The sequence below is a fragment of the Athene noctua genome, chromosome 16 (assembly GCF_965140245.1).
Source record: "Athene noctua chromosome 16, bAthNoc1.hap1.1, whole genome shotgun sequence".
NCBI classification, from domain to species: domain Eukaryota; kingdom Metazoa; phylum Chordata; class Aves; order Strigiformes; family Strigidae; genus Athene; species Athene noctua.
This window is the reverse complement of record NC_134052.1, coordinates 668,357-684,731: the sequence shown is the minus strand read 5'-3', so window position 1 is coordinate 684,731 and position 16,375 is coordinate 668,357. Positions and strand designations below refer to the sequence as shown.

Below are 16,375 nucleotides of genomic sequence, written 5' to 3'. Positions count from 1 at the left end.
AGGTACAGCAATGTTTGTAAAAAGATTTGCTGTAAGCGCAAGGAAAACCAACTGCCATGAAAAGCCAGGAAATGCATTTCATTGGTGATAATTAGGCGACGTAGAGTCCTACAGTCGGATTTATAACTTCAGAAACAAAGACGTGCCCTCCCTGGCCTGCCCCGAACGTTGCTCCCTGGGCATCTGTCCCTCTACAAGAGATCGCTGCCCTTTTTCGGGGGGGGGGGGGGGGAAATGAATCATTGTGGGGTTTTCCTTTAAAATTTTTTTTTGTCTTTCTAGATGGTATAGACCGTTCCTGTAAAATGTCTCCTTTTGCTAAAACATACCCAAGTGAAAAGTGCAACAGCCAAACAAATGCTTGGCAGGAGCCACAAGACGAGCAGACGTGCTGCAGAGCATCTGCTACAGCTCCTGCTCCCCTCAGATGCTCGTCTGGTGCTGCTGTTCCTAGAAACCCTCCACAGGGCTGGTGCTGCTCTTGCACAAACCAATCCTTTCAGTGAGACTGGGATAGAAATCCAGGCTAAACCAGTAACATCACATCCCGGCCTAGACCACTGGAAAACCGTGGAGCCACTCCTCAGGTTGAAATTACACGTAGGGCTACTGAGGTGAGACAGGGGAGTGGGACTCATTCTCTACTGGGCTGAAGATCTTGCATTGTTCTATGCTTTTTGAGGCAAAATCTGGATTCTCCAGGAACTAGCGCTGCCTCAGCACCGCACTGATGGCCTCAAGCCACCCCTGGATGCTCCACAAAACTGCAAACACCCCAAAAACTGCAGGAGGTGGCTGAGGATGATGCTCCCGGGCCAGCTGTAAAGGGCACGTTATGCAGATAGCTGGGAAGGGGAACCAGAGGTAAGCTGGATTTCTCTTGCCACTAATTTTCCAGAGCTGCTGCTCTGCTGGGCACTGGGCCAGCTCTTGGCCTGGCAGCACTGCCCGGCGCCCGTGGCTGAGCACTGGGGGCTGCTGGGCACTGGCACACGTGGTGTGAAGCACTCGGGAACCACCTCTTTGGTAAAGTGCTTGATATTGTTTTAAAGTTGTCAAAAGTGATGAGAATTAGTGGCCTTGTGTGACTCAGTCTGTGCTCCACAGCCCTGGAGCTGAAGTGACTCCTGAAGAGATCGGAAATACAAATGCACTGAGAAGTTTAAGTTTTATTCGAGACTAACTGTATGCCATTAGAAGAATTGCCCTCTGCTCACTGCCAGCCAAGATTTTGGACCCAAAATCCCTGCTGAGACACCAGAGCTGCAATGTCTGCCCTTAGGACAGGAAACACTTGCCCAGCCTAGTTCAGTGCTGAGGGAAATCATTAATGACCTTTCTGTGACCATACAATGAAAGATACTGTCTAAATGTTTGATGATACCTTTCTATTCTGGGTCCTATCAGATAAAAATCTGGCAGGGTCAGGAGTGCAGATATGAGCAGCTGCAGGGCGTTTTACTCCCTCATGCTCCAGGAAAGGGCCACCTGTATCCTACAAAACAAAACCCAAAGAGAGAGTTGTGCCTGCCCCATCTTCCACAACCACATCCACTCACTTCTTACCAGAAGGTGAATAAAACACCTCATCAAAGGAGACAGCACACCGCAGCCACCACTGACTTCACAGCACAAATACTCCTCCATGTACCAAGGGGCTGGCTGGCTTCTGCAGATCCTCTGAGCAAATATTCTGCATTGACGATGCTGGGGTGGAAGGCTGAAGTGTGTGGAGCCAGAATTTAAAGGGAGATTTGGGAACCAGAAATTCAGAATTCACACCATTGTTTTGCCTCCTCTACCCCTGTCCAGGCAGCATCTGATGCCTCTTTTGCCCAGTGCTTTCCTGTTTCTCTCCCTCAAATAAACGCAGCAACGAAATGCCAGGACAAGTTGTTTGTGCGAGGGCAGGGGGAGCAAGCAAAACGCTTGGTTTACTCTGTGCCTTTTTTCATGGACCTTAAAGAAATTATTTAGCTTTTCCTGTGCATCTGTTCATTCATCTGAAAAATTAATAACTACTTTTTTAAAGCATGAAATCCTTACATAGAGATTTGTGACAAGCATTTATTTGGCACCTATTAGTGATTCACAAGGCTCAGATGGAGACGCTCAGTATCTCTGTAAGAGGACCCGCACCCCTCTTCTGCTGGGAAGTGCCATGTAAGCATGAAGGGCTATGCCTGGCACGTGAGGTGCTCATGGCTGGTCTCTGGGCTTCCACCCGTCCTCCGGAGGATGCGGGTTGGCAGAGAACCCCTGCACACCATCACCTGCCCTGGACCTTGGGCTGCTCCATTCATCTTGCAGCCACGCTGCGTGTCGAGTTAACCCACACGGCACAGCAGGTTAACCCCCAGGGTGCTGCGTGAAAGAGCTGCTGGCCGCAGCGGGAGGTTTAGCCTGGTAACCTCCTTCCATGGCAGGAAAAGCTGGTGAGCCAGCTCCGAGCAGCCCTTCCCCAGAGTAACACCCATCTCACAGTGCACGAAGAGCAACCCTAATGAAGGGAGAAGTCCACTGCGTTTGACAGCTTCTCCGTGGATTCATGCTGAGAAAAAGGCAAGTAACGTTTATCACTGAGTCAGGTGAATTAAACATTCACATATATTTGCTGAAAAAAATTATATACATCTGTAGCAAGGCTCTGCCAAGTTTGAAAGATAAGCATCATCTAGTCACTAAATTAAAAAAATAAAAATCTGACTTTTAAATCTTTTTCTTTTTATCCATGTTCAAGAGCACAGACAGTTTATTTTGTTAGCACATTTGGTGAAGAATGTATGTTTGTGTGAGTAGCCATGAAAACCGGTGAAAGTTTGGCATTTGTTGTGGATATAATGGAAAATAAGAAGCCACTTACGCCTTACAGTCTAAATAATCCACAGAGTATATCGGGTTGCAAAAGGGTCACAAAGTAGCAGTCAAAGAGAAGCCTAAACACCCAGAGACATAGCATACATGTCTGATAAGGAAGAACAAGGTATAGAGCATGCTGGCTAATTAAATAAATTTCACTTTAAACCCTGTTCCTTACGTGTGTAACCCTGGAAAAACCATCTTGTAACAAGAAATGGACTCTGAAGAGATCTCTGTATCCATTCACAGTAAGGCTTTGAAGATATATGAAGTTTTATAGCATTTGTATTTTAAGGATTTAGGGCAAGTACATGTTCTTCTACTGAATAAAAAGAAAGTTAGTACTTAAAAGGTTCAAAAATATATCAATTGTGATTTTTTTTTTACATAAATAAATTATATTGATTTTGGATTTAACAGCTGAAAAAACCCTTTCTGCTTCCACTGGAGGCAAAACTGAACAAAATGTTAGTTAAATAGAGATAGCAGCATTTCTAAGAAATCTGTCGATAGTGATACAGTATCTATGCTACAAGGATGTTATTAAATAGAACACATTTAATTATCGGGGGGGGGGGGGGGGGGGTGTGTTGCATTACGATTGGTTACATACTTAAAAAAAAAATCATCCAATCCAGTAAACTGGGAATAAATTCCGTGAAAATAGAAACCAAATGCTTTTTAGACCATGGGTAACAGACTTCTTTGAGATGCTAATTTTAACATGTACATAATTTATAATCCCAAATGTATAAAAGACAATGACAAAAAGCATCATAAATAAATAATGCAAACTGAAATAGTTATGTCAAAACATTTGGACCACCTGATAAATTAGCAAAACTGTAACAGAAAATAAGTAAAAAATACAGTAAATTGTGACAACCAAATGTGAAACCGATTACTAGCACGCTCCCAACTCCCTCACCAGCCTGCCTTTTATCTCACTGCTGCACCACCGTGGGTTTATTTCAAGTCTCAAACCATGAGCTGCAAATAAGAACAAGCCCAAGTGAAAGAAAAATTAAATGAGGAGTGAGGGGAAGGAGAAATAAAAGGAGTTGCCTGTGGATGGAGGAGTCTCAGTACCCAGAGCTGCAAGGGGCTGACGACATTAAAACCTGTCCTTTAAAATGCAGACGTCGAAATCATTTGCCATGGGGGGGGGGGGAGGGGGACGGACACACACGACTCAAAAATACTGTTCAACAGCAAACGGAATGGAAAGAAGAAGCCAAGGTCATCTCTTCACAGTCTAACGCTAGAGGAGAAGAAACTCAAGCTCTGAAAGTCTCAACCGTCCTTCTTAGAGGACTCCCCAGACAGGAAAACTGGCTTACAGCCTCTTCCTTGTTTGCTGAAAGGACGTTGCTTCTGGGGTAAGGACTGGAAAATATAAAAACTCAAAAAGCCTCAGTGTTCATATAAAAGCATGAAAATCAGTGTGGCCTGTTCACGGCTGGAAAAAAATACCTTTACAGCATTTCTAATGCCATAGATGAGAACTAACGCCATAGAGGAGAACTGAAGACTAGCAGAATGATGAAGAAACTGGTAGCTACAGGTACAGTAATCCCAAAAAAGTCATGCAAGATGTGCAAAACCTTTCCAGCTCAAGCTGAAAAGTTCTTGTAACTATCGAGGAAAGGGCAACTAAACTCCACTTAACATAAAACCAACTTTGGTTTTAAAAAATACAAAAAGAATGTCTACGTCATATTTTCACTCGCTGCAGTTTGTCTCCAAACCTTTGAGGTGGGGGTGATAAAGAAATGATATCACTACCAGTTATGCTTTTTCCTTTCAAAGAAATGAATATATGCATTTTCAATCATTAGTTATATACTTCTGTCTATACTACTATTCTAGTAACCATGATAAAATAGGGAAATACTTTAAATCAAAAATACACATTAGCACTTACTATAGCTGTGCTTTTTACCCCCAAATACAGGCTTTTTGATTCAGTGCCGCTGTAGACAGAAATACCCTTGTCTGTAGACCAAGCGGTAAAGACTTTTCTTTTGCTCTTGGTTTTTTTGCTGCTTTTTCTTCTGAAAGGAGTGAGCAATTTGGGGGGTGACCGAGTACTGGATTTGCTATTGTCGGCTGGGATGAACGACTGGAAAAACAGAACAAGAATTCGGTGCCTCCCATACTAGCTAGACAACACTGTTTATCTAATAAAGTGGCAAGACCCTGCAACTATTAACATGTAGTATGTCACCAGAGTTTTTTCTGACAGGGAATTAGGTAGATAATATTACTCATGGAAACACAGGTTTATGAAGGCGGAGCGGGGCGGGAGGGTAAGTAACAAAGAGTTTATGGGATAAGAAACTCACAAGCCACAATCTTTTTGTGTTTTTTTTTCAATGAAACAAAAGTTCTAATTGGTATCGCAAGCCGCTTCGCGCTCCTCCTCTGCTGGTCCGTCCTGCTCCTTCTCTGCCGACAAAGGTGGTGTTTGCTCTGTACAGTTTTGTCTGTTTGCAGCTTCTTTTTCTGGCAGCGAGACAGTTTCTGGCTCTAGGTTTGCTGATTCCCCTTTCACTTTCTTTCTCTTCCGTTTCTGGCTTTCCAGGTTGGCTGCCTCCGAGTGTCTGGTTTGCTGGATGCTGGGCAGCGCCATGCCAATGCCAGGGGAAAGGAACATGGAGGGATAGATCAGTCCAGGAGACATCCCTGGGATAAGAAACGGGTTAAAAGCTACAGGACTACTGGTAGTTATTGCGGATTCTGTCTGATTAGAAAATGAACTAGGACCAGGCTTATCTTCCGAGAGAGTTTCTTTTTTCACATCCTGGCTGCTCTGTTTATCCTCAGTAGCTTTCTCTGCGCTGGCTGTACCACTTTTCGTTGTGCTTGTTAACGAAGTCGGAGCAGTCGCAGTACAAGTAGTTGTCATGGGGGCGTTGAGGAGTCCTCCAACACCAAACATCTGTGGTACGGTAGCCATGCTCGGCAGCATCATGGGCAACATACTCAGGGTGCTTTTCACATCCTCGCCAGCAGGCACTGCTGCAAACCCAGCAGGAAACCCAACCAGCCCAGTCAGAGGGATCCCCTGCATGTTTCTCATGTTCTGAAGTCCTACTAGATCCATCCCAGCAATCAGTCCGTTCATGAACAGTGGTCCCATTCCAGAAGAAGAATCTGCTACAATGCCGGGGCCTTTAATGAGTTCGTTTCGGGGCCTTCTCCCCCTCCGTCGAGGCCCCGTGTCTCGGAGCACAGGCTCAGTTAGGATGCGATTGAATTTGCTTTCCGGTAAGTAGCCCTGAAAATGAAACACACACAGTAGAAAACACCTGACAGTTATTACTGCATCAAAGGAAATCTGGCTTTTCTGCGCTCGCATCCGCATCCCAGATGGTGTCAGCACAGAAATATTTGCCTACATGATATGGAATTTGAGAGATAGGCACAACTTTTCCCATGGGATGCTGCCAAATGCAAAACACCCTCGCTCTGTCCTGGCATGATACTGCAGCGTCAAAGTGCACAGGGAGGAAAGGAGGAAGCACATTTTTACCCTGCATTTTCACCCAAGCCCTCAGCATCATCTGTTCACAACACAAGAAGCACTGGGGCAGCTCTGTGGCAGACGCCAACTTGGCTCCCTTCCCAGCTTTAATCGTGGCTTCAGCAACAGGTGAAAAATCATGTCTTTTAGATGTGAAGGGCCAAATTTTCAATGCTCTGCAGGGCAGCAAAGCTGCATGGGATGACACAAGGAGAGTGGACATGGTGTCTGAGGAGCTCCCGGTTAGCGCTTCGCTGAGACGTCAGGAAGGTTCTTCTGAGCATTCAGACATGGACCAAAACCCAGGGCCACAACTGGGCGAGACTGCTTGGTTACACACAGTGGTGCCGGGGGGATCCACAGCACAGTTTAAAACTCCATTTTTCAGCATCCTCATCACAGACATTTAAACATTTCCCCTTGTGGCTCCCTTGAGTTTCAATATTGCTACTCTTTGAACCATTTCCAATAACAGATTTAGGTAGGAAAAGTATTTCCCATAGATGCCTGCAGTGCAGAAACTTAAGTCAAATGACCTGGGCAGTCTGCAGAGCATAGCTACTGCCCAAAGAGGGAGAATCCTCTGCTCTGCTCCCACTGGCATATGGGAGAAGCTGCGTGGGGCCATGACTGCACCTGGGCACCGCAGGGCAGCTGACCCCAGGCTCCCGCCTGCCCCAGCCCTGGAGCAGCCAGATGTCCCTCTGCATGCACGTGCCAGGACAGATGGGCACTCGTCAAAAGCAAAGTGCTGATGGGGCTCGGGCGTGTGAACGCTCACGGGCATGCAGCCGCCCACCCAGGGTGCTTGAGCGGGTGCCTGGGGCAGCGGCCAGGCACACACAGCTATTCCTGCCCGCAAAGAGACCGTCCCCTGCAAATGAAGGTAAGGAAAAGCTGCCAGCCTGCAGGGGTGCACCCACCCAGATGGGGCACTGACCCCAGCCCGGACGTGGAGATGTTTCCTGGGGAGTGGGACAGACCATGCCAAATCTCCAGTGCTAATTAAAAGCAAATTTGAGAGCAGTACAAACCTCTAAGCCAATTGATTCCGCCCTGAGCCCCCTGCAAGGTCGTCACACAACCACTGCAGCCACAAAAACAGGGATCGGGTGAGAGGGACCACAGGGAGCCGTCTGGATAAGGCCAGCCCGCAGGGCAGGGCAGCACGACTGGCAGCGCCCGTGTGCTGGAGGGGAGAGTGCTCCTGCTCCGCAGGCTCTGCCACGCACCGAGGCAGGGACCAGCGTGACAAAGAGGGTGAATAAACACAGCGAGGCTCAGCCCCATCCTGCCCGTCTCCCTGCCAGTGTCTGAGCCTTCAGGCCTGGTGACCTGCAGGGTGTGTAGTGGGCCCAGGGCTGCACAGGCAGAGTTTGCAGGAGCTGATGAGATGCCTCTACTGTGGGTACTTTTGAAAATTTGACCCACAAGAACGTTTTCTGCCCACCTCCTGTCATCCAGCACCTGAGGTGGGTTACTGCTCCTAGGGCGTTTCTCTTGCCCCTGCTATTTCTAAGCACCCCGAGGCTCTCTGGACAGTCAGCCTGAGCTGCTGAGCCCCATTCCCAGAGTGCTGACCCCCTTCTCTCCTTCCCCTGGCCGCACTGCCGAGCCGTGGCACACACCCAACCTCCCTCTCTGCCGTGCAAGCACTCCCACTGCTGCCGGCCCTGCAGCTACTCCCTCCCGCGTGTGCAGCCAGATCCTCACTGGAGAAAGGTTGTGGGAATGGGGAGGGGAAAGAAAAGATGACATGATACGGATTTCTCCAAAAGCTCTAACTTACTGAAAGCTTAACAATGTCAGCCCAGTCAGCTGCAACAGCATACTCCAAGTTTGCATCAAGCCACCTTGGCAATTCCTTCAATGCTGGTGCCGTGGCTCCCCCTAACTATAAAACACAGCAGAAGGATGACCTCTATTGCAGAAAGAGTTATGTAAAATAATACACGAAATATGATTACACTTCCCCTAGCTCCTTGCTTTGGGCTGCAATTTGGCTGGGGCACAGGTTCTTCCCTCGATACACGTCTCTGCAGGAGTCAGTATGTGCCTGCTGCTTCCAGACACACAGTTCAGGGAGAAAAGGCAAGTTCAGCCTCTGTGGCCCGTCCCATCGCCCTCCCCATGAACAAGCGATGGGGACAGAGCTTCCACAAAAGCCATGCTCAGGACTGGACAAACCCACCAATTCACCCAGGTCTCCAAATGGCCATTGTGGGTGTAAAAGAGAGAAACACAGATGTGGCTGAAACAGCCTCTTTCTGCCTCACCCTTTAGTTTTGATTTTAGATGTGATTAATGTCACACCACCTTCCAGCCTAGTGCAGTCCTGGGTGTGTTTAAGAACTGAATTTGGGAGGAAAGTATCTCTGAATGCCCGTTCTCATTCAGAGAGGTGAACATCGGTGCACTGGAAATTAAACTGCAGACAAGTAAATCCATGCTCCTTGCTCACTAAGCAAGAAAAAGTTCTTTGAACCCTCCACTTCCCACATGCCCAGCACATGGATGGGTACTGGTATGCTCTGCCTGCGCCCCATAAGGAGGAAGAGGACAAAGATACCTGCATGGCAATATTACAATTTGTGGCATACTGCAGTGAATTCAAGGGGAACAATCAAATCCAGAATGGGAAGCACTAGCCAGGGCTGTGCTGATGGTGGCTTTAAAGCCAAAGGCTGAATCCCTTTGCCATTGCAGGGTCTGTGTACCCTGGCAAGGGTCAACACTCGGACCTTCCTTACTTCACACAGAGAGTCACTTATTTCGCAGGTCTGTGTCCCCTCAGGCACACACATGTCACAGGATAGTGTAGATCAGTGAAGTGTTCCAGAGTTTTGTCCCATCCATAGGCTTCTCTGGGTTAAATCTCCCTCCAGGTGAGCTCAGGGTCTGCTAAGCATTTCAAGACACCAAGGGCAGAGCACAGAACAGGCCTTCGCTTACCCGCCGTCCGGTACCCTTATGTACCACAGGCACCCGCTCCTCTCCCGTGAGTGAGTTAATGTCCAATTTGCTGGGGTCCTTGCAGCGTTGCCTCCTCTGCTTGGGCTTGTCTGAAAAATTCTGAAGTGCAAACAAGACAACATTAATGGGATTAGATGGCTTAATGAGCCTAGATGGCTACAAGCCCTGCAGGAGAGCAGCGCAGATGAGCTCCTGAGGGACAGAGGGTCCCTGCACACTTGGGTGGGAGCAGTGCGGGTGGCACAAGCTGGTCTCTGCCACACGGCCAGCTCTCAAATGAGAACAACGGATTTTTCTAGGTATAAAGGGGTTTTCAGCATACCCACTTAGACTGCTCCAGACCTTTCTAAATCCTCTCCAATCCTAAACAGTAACCAGCTGTGAATTCAGGTGTGTGCATCTATAAATGGGGTGCTAACTACAACGAGGAAAGACAGAGAGAATGGGTCTATTTGTACCATCTCCTGTCAGCCTGATACAGCTACCTGCTTCTTGCCAGCTTTGTTTCACTCCTATTTTAGCTTTTGCCACCGCAGAGATGCTGCACCATGTTTCTCTGGGATCAGAGCCCTTCAGGACACAACCTACAGAGCTACAGCTGAGATGCTGCATACTCACTGCCTGTACCCAGTCCTGTGCACCCAGTCCCGGTGTCAATGCGCCTGCAGGGATGTAGCATTATAATGCAGGCTCTGAGCTTGGTCTGTCCTTCAACTATTGCTGCTGCAATACCCCAAAACAGCTTTCAATCCATCCTACCTGGAGAGAGGACACCTGCCCTGACGGGAGATCCTGTAGGGCTGGCCCTGGGCACCCTGAGGTTCACCAGCGGCATCGCCAGACCGGGCCAACTCCACTAAGCCCCCAGGGAAGGCAAGGCTGATGGCAAGGAGTGAGAAGGCACTCCCACGCCTGCTCCACCACCTGACTGCTTCTTGCAGTGCTCCTGGGAGTCTGGCCTTGGGCACAGAGCTGCATATATCTCTGGATGTTGAAAAGCAAGGGCCATCCTGCCTGAGCAAACGCTGGGCTCCTCATCTATCATCTCTGTCAAGCTCCAAACACTAACGGCTTGCCTGTACTCCAAGCTCCGGGGAATCCCTGCCTCAGGCACACAATCCTCCAGGACCAAGATGCACATTCTTTTATGTATTACTAAGACATTTCTTCCTACCCTGTTTTACAGCTTGTGCTCTGACTACCACATGGTCTAAATGGTCTAAATAAGCTGCCTACCACATGGTCTAAATAAGCTGAAGCCTGGAGCAAATCAACGTGTGAAACCAAGAGGTAGATGCTCATGAGACGGCAAGAAGAATCAGACTCTGAGCCCCACTCTCTGCCGCTGCTTTCTGATGGCACCCAGGGCCACATAACTGCAGCCTCTGCAGCCTCCAACACAGCCACTTTGGTCCAGTTTTTAAAGAGAAGAGGTTTCCTCTTGTCTGGGAACCTTATTTAATAGAACAGCACTGTCTAAAATGACCCTAGGTGAAAGGGAGCAACACAGGCAGGCCTTGAGCATCCCAAATCCCTTTTCCCATTTCTTTCCCCAATCCTGGCACTTCTGGAAGACACTTGACTAATTGTGCACTGGGCAGACGGAGGCACTGGAGCTGGAGAACGGATCGTGGGGCAGGAGGAGGCAGCTCAGCACCTTGCACTGCTGTGCAGGGAACCATGCCCACCTCCCAGGCATGTGACCAACCTCCCCAACAGCCCCGGTGATCACAAGCCATGGTAGAGGGAAAAAGGCTGCATTTTGAGACACTTTGTGGAAGCCCTGAACTCAAGAGCAACCACAGAAAACCTAACACCAAGGGCAACACAAAAGGCAGACACACACAGATGTGCCACTGAAGACCACCCTTACTGTGCCAAAGCCGGGAACGTCAAGTGTGTAGTCGGACTGCTGACGGAGCCAGTCGAGGAGACTCTTATTTGGGACAGCCTTCTCTGCTTGGCTGCCTGCAGCTGGGACTGGCTGCGGAGTTGAGGTAGCAGCAACCGGCCCATCAGGGAGGGGACTGTTCTGCGGGGGCTGTGGCTGGTCTTCCTGAACATCCTGAGGTGGAGGGAGGAACAGGGAGAGCCCATCAGCACCACGTGGCAATGCATGCACACCCAGAGAAGAAGAACTCTAAAAGGAGGTCTTCTGCTTCCATCAAACAGGTTAATCCATATATTCTGAGGGCCTGTTACTTAAATCACCACCCACCACTGCAGGCATGGAGGGCACAGAGCTGGAGATAATTCTGAACTCACCTGGAAACACCCTAATTACCAGGTGGACCAACTTCTCCCCAGAAAAAAAAGTGGTGTAGAGGACTGGTCTTGCTCCCAGAGCCCCATTCTTCTTTGAGCGGATCCCAGGGCAGAAGAAGAAAGGGTACAGCAAGCTCCTGGCCACAGGTCCAATGCAGTCAAGGACCTTTCCTCATGCCTCTAACCCCAGATACCCCCTGAGGTGGGACAGCTGCTTTTGAGAATGCTTAGCAGGACTCAAATCACTCCAGGCAGAGTGCTGCAATCCAGAGAGAAAACTGCCCTTCCTCCCTGGAGCAGCATCTGCTCCTGCCTGCTCCAGCACAAACCAAGCTATCCTGGAGGAGGCTCCGTGTTGTCACGGGCAGCAGAGCTTGCAGGGGAGAGCTGGACCATGAGAAAACTCATGCTGCCTCCATCTGGACTATGTGAAAGGGGGGAAGCACCAACCCACCTGCAGCCTGGTTGGAAGAGGCCTCTCCTTCAAGAAGATGAGGTCCATCCCTTCTACATTTTTTCTCCTGCCCCGTCTCCTCCTCATGGCAGCATCGTCTCTTCGGAGGCTGCCGTTTACAATTTGTCCCGTGACAGGATGGATTAACCCTGCCTGGAGGATGCCAGACAAGTCCATGCCCAGGGAGCCCTGGAGGGTGTTCACGGTCCCCAGTTTGGGCATGTTTGTGTTCAGGGGGAAAGGAGAGGAGCTCCCTGGGGACCCATCAGAGGCTCTGGACAAGTCCACCGCTGTGTCACGCCAGCCGTTCAGCACAATGGGTGGATGAACATGGGTTGCTGCTAGCTGCTCCAAGCTCCTCTGTTTGGCATCTCTCTCCATGTCAAATTCATAGGGCCTCCGGTGCTTCCGCTCGTCCTTTGCAAAGGCAGGGGTCAGGAAACCTTCCTGTGTGTATCAAAGCCATGGAGAGAGTTATGGCTACTCGTGCACTTCCCAGGTACCACAGCTTTTCAGACCAACACTGAGCTAGTGGCCAGGCTCTTTTGCCTCTCCACAGGAGCCCAGAAGGGTGCCCTTTTCCTGGGCCCATCACATCTCTTTCCCTGTGTGAGAGTGGTGCAGGAGGTGCCCTCACACACACTTTTATCTCCCAAGGTGCTATAACCCTAGGTGCTCTGCCAGCTGCTGGGCAGCAGGGCTGGGGTCCCACGATAGCAGCTTCTGCCTCTGAGCTGTGTCCAACAGCAAGAGATGAGAGAGCTGGTGACTGACGGGGTGTCCTCTCCTGCTCCCTTTCCTTTGGGACACCAGGGCAATGTCACCTTTTCCCCCTGACCATGCTGGGTTCTCCAGTGCTGACTCTGGAAGCAGAGGCTGTGGAGCTGCTGCAGAACAGCCACCTTCCCAGGAGGGAGCAGGACTGGAAGGGCGCTGAGAGCCCTCAGTGGAGGGGACCAAGTGGCTCACACCATGTGTTACACACCACAAATGTCACCAAGAGGTAGTGAAAAGCCAGACCCCGCCTGGGAAACTCCTGAGCACTTTTGGGCAATGCTTCACCCCAGAGGCCCAAGCCTGTCCCTGCCCAAGGGTTCCCCTCACCTTTTGTACCTGTGAGATTAACACTCCGTTATTGAAACTGGGATCAGAGGCTTCTGACTCAGCAAAGCTGTTCCTGCTGCCGGCATTGCTGGCTACTGCTGGAGATGTCAGCAGGCTTTGTGTCTCAAACTGCTGGCTGGAGGAAGGCCACTTGCCTTTCAGGATGGCATGGCAGATGTTGTCAATGCGGTTGATGATCACACGGTCCTGCGAACAGAATTGGATGGTGGCAGGCTGGAACTTGAATGGCTGACTTGTGTATGTAACCTCAGGATTAACGACAAACCCAGCCTGGTGCCCTCAGTATGGCTTTGGGGCAGGTGTGTCCATGGCATGGGTGCTTGGGAAGAGCACCCCAGTTAGAGCACCTGTGGGGAGCTGTGTGTGGAGGACCAGGAGCAGAGCCAGGGCTGTATGAGCCACTGCTGGTCAGGACTACACAGTAACACATGCAATACAAAGTTAGTATTAAACTCACCTTAGGCCACTCAGAGAAGGAGTAAAGCGTCTTCTCCTGCAGCAGCTGGGCTATGGTTGGTGCCCGGGCATCCTGAAGATCATCGATCTCCCCAGGCAGGACAGAAGCACAACTCTTGCTCTCTTCCTCCAAGTACTTCTCTGGACCATCTGAGAAAGCGACAGAGAACAGAACCCATCGCTGCTCTGTTCCTCTCACCCTCTCAAGGCAGGAGCCATTCCTCACACCTTCCCACCCCAGCACCCAGCTGGGTCCCCAAGGGTCTCATTTCCCAATCAGTCACCAAGAAATGCAGCAGTCCTAGCTCACGGCAGGTGGTCCACGCTGCTCAGGAAGGGCCAGCACTCTCCTGGGCTGGGTCTGGGGACTTGTATTGCAGTGGTCCCCATCCCTGACCATCCCCATACCCCAGGCGGGCATGGAGAGCACATGCCTTTCCAGGAGCTGCTCACCAGGCAGTGCCGTGTGCCAGGAAGGGAAGCGTGTCCTGGGTTCCATGGGATGATGGTCATGGCAGAAGGGCCGCTGAGGCTCAGGGCAGGAGGTTCAGGCAAGCCCTGCTGGCAAACACAGCCACCAGCCCTTTGTTCCCCAATCACATCAGCTAGAGGGACCCCAACTCCTGCAGAGGGTAGGTGCTCCAGGGGCTCGGCAGCCCCAAGGCTTTGGCTTTGAAGGGAGGATAGACGGTCCCTCCCACCTCAGCTGGAGGTAACTGTCAACCAGAGGGAGCTCTCAGGACCATACCTTGACTCTGGCTGCTGCTGGCTTTCTCCCCCTTGTCTCTGTTCTCACACTCTTCTCGCTTCAGCCCCTGGGACTTGGGGTGCAGGGCCTCTCTGCAGCCTGCCCGCCCCTCAGCCCCTTGGCCCCAGGCCTCCCCCCTGGCATGGCAGGGCTCTGCCCCTGGGGCCCCCAGCAGAGGTGCAGGCAGGCTGAAAGCCTGGTTCTGTGCTTGGCTCGGTGAGTGCCGCAGGGTGCTCTCCTCGTCCAGGCCACGGTCCTCCCTGCCCTCTGGCCCGGGCTCCCCCAGACCTTCGGGTGTCCCCAGCCCCAGGGACTCTCTCTCGCCATTCACGTCTTCTGGGCAAGTGTCCTCGGGTGTGGGGAGGCCAGAGCTCTGCTCCTCGCCCCCCAGTTCATTAGCCTCAGGGTCACAACCGGCCCTGGTCCTGGGACCACTCAAGCCTTCTACAACATCTGCTGCTGCCTCAGAGTTATCATCATCCTCTTCTTCCTCCTCGTCTTCCTCACTGTGGCTCTGACTTGGCCCTGATTTTGCCTCCATTCCTTTCTCCTGCAGCAGACTGATGAACCTCTGCTCAGGGGGAACCTTTATTTCATAGTTATGAAGACTGGGACTGTAGAGCCCCATGCTTATGACCCCTTCCATGGCACTGTGCTCAGGCAGCACAGGTGCAGGTCTGGTGAGGTCTCCCTTCTGCTGCAAGGCTTCACAGAGCTCTGCTGGGACACTCCGCAAAGGGTTGCTTTCAGGGGTAGAAGGTGAAGGCTCAGCTTCCTCATTCTGACTGTCCATTTGGCCACAGTCCATCTGCAAACCTTCGAGGAAGGGGGTCTCTCTCATGGCATCTGCCTCACAGCTGGATGGATCCTCATCCCCCTCTAGCTTGTCCTCAGAGAGTTTAGCAACGCTGCTCCCAACATCTGTGCAGCTTGGGCTGTCTCGGGCGAGGGAGCTTTGCTCACTGTTACACGCCTTCTCATCGTACATCATGCACACCAACGAGTCTGGCAGAGAGATCTCATCGTAGTTACTGGAAATGATGTCCCGGACTTTAGACATGAACGTTTCACAGTTTGCGTCCGGTGGACTGCCTCCAGCCTGGGACATGGAGTTGTCTACAGTTTCCAGCTTTATCTGGCTCTCAGATTCATTCTCCAGGGATTCGCAAGTCCGGTCTGCCTGGCTGTACAGAGGGGAACTGTAGAGTTTGGAATTAGTCTGGTAAAGGCAGCACAGGGTTTCTGGGCCTGGGAGCCCTGTTCTTTTATGCTGGGCATAGTTCCTGTATGCATCTAAAAAAGACAGCTGGGGGTCATTCATGATGTAGTAGTCAGTGCGATTCAGGCCATGCTTGGCGGTGCCGATCAGCAGGTCCCGATCATGTTTGCCACACTCCCACCACACCGGCAGGTAGAGGCTGGGCCGGCACAGCTTGAGCCGCTCATGGAGCTGTGGACACTTGAGCACCTGCTCGCGCACCTTTCGCAGAAGCTCAATACGGTAGAGGGTTCTGGCAGCACGTTCCTCCGTGATGGGCTCCACGTAGATGTCAGGGTCTGGGGGACCTACAGCAGGGGTAGAAAAGCCAAGGCCCCATTATAGAGATTGATGAGAGTTAACTCAGAAGCAGGGACAAGCAAGGTGAGTTTTAACTCTCGCTCAAACTGCAGGTGAGGTGGGGGGAGTGCTTGTAGCCACCGCTGAGGCTTCTTTTCCCAGCCTCACCACCCTCCATTCATTTGCCACCAAATGGACTGACAGGAGTAAACTGCCTCAACTTTAGAAGCTGGACCAAGAGCGGCACTCAGCTGCAGAGGATTTCGGAGTATTGTCTGAGCTCTGCTCCATCAGTGCCAGCAGTGCTGGAGCTGCCTGGACCTGCTGGCAGAGCAGCTCCCTGGGGTCTGAGCCTCTGGTAGTCCTTTAGCAGGTTCTCAGGGAAGGGAGTCCCTCAACTTGGGCAGCTCT

General features: G+C 50.9%; 1 protein-coding gene across 4 annotated transcripts in view; it reads right to left on the bottom strand.

Moving 5' to 3' along the window:
- Positions 1–2,366: 2,366 nt before the first annotated feature.
- The window catches only part of CHD6 (chromodomain helicase DNA binding protein 6), a 92,310-nt gene continuing 78,301 nt past the window's right edge, over positions 2,367–16,375 (bottom strand). Inside the window, exons 31-38 of one of the 4 annotated variants that reach the window (XM_074920484.1) lie at positions 14,407–15,972; positions 13,660–13,808; positions 13,182–13,388; positions 12,078–12,524; positions 11,232–11,423; positions 9,338–9,457; positions 8,175–8,279; positions 2,367–6,139 (exon numbers count right to left, since the gene is read on the bottom strand). In XM_074920484.1, coding sequence (XP_074776585.1) covers positions 5,249–6,139; positions 8,175–8,279; positions 9,338–9,457; positions 11,232–11,423; positions 12,078–12,524; positions 13,182–13,388; positions 13,660–13,808; positions 14,407–15,972 — 3,677 coding nt within the window. In that variant the 3' untranslated portion in view covers positions 2,367–5,248. The remainder of the gene's footprint in view (positions 6,140–8,174; positions 8,280–9,337; positions 9,458–11,231; positions 11,424–12,077; positions 12,525–13,181; positions 13,389–13,659; positions 13,809–14,406; positions 15,973–16,375) is intronic. The other 3 variants (XM_074920485.1, XM_074920486.1, XM_074920487.1) reach the window with 3 other exon arrangements.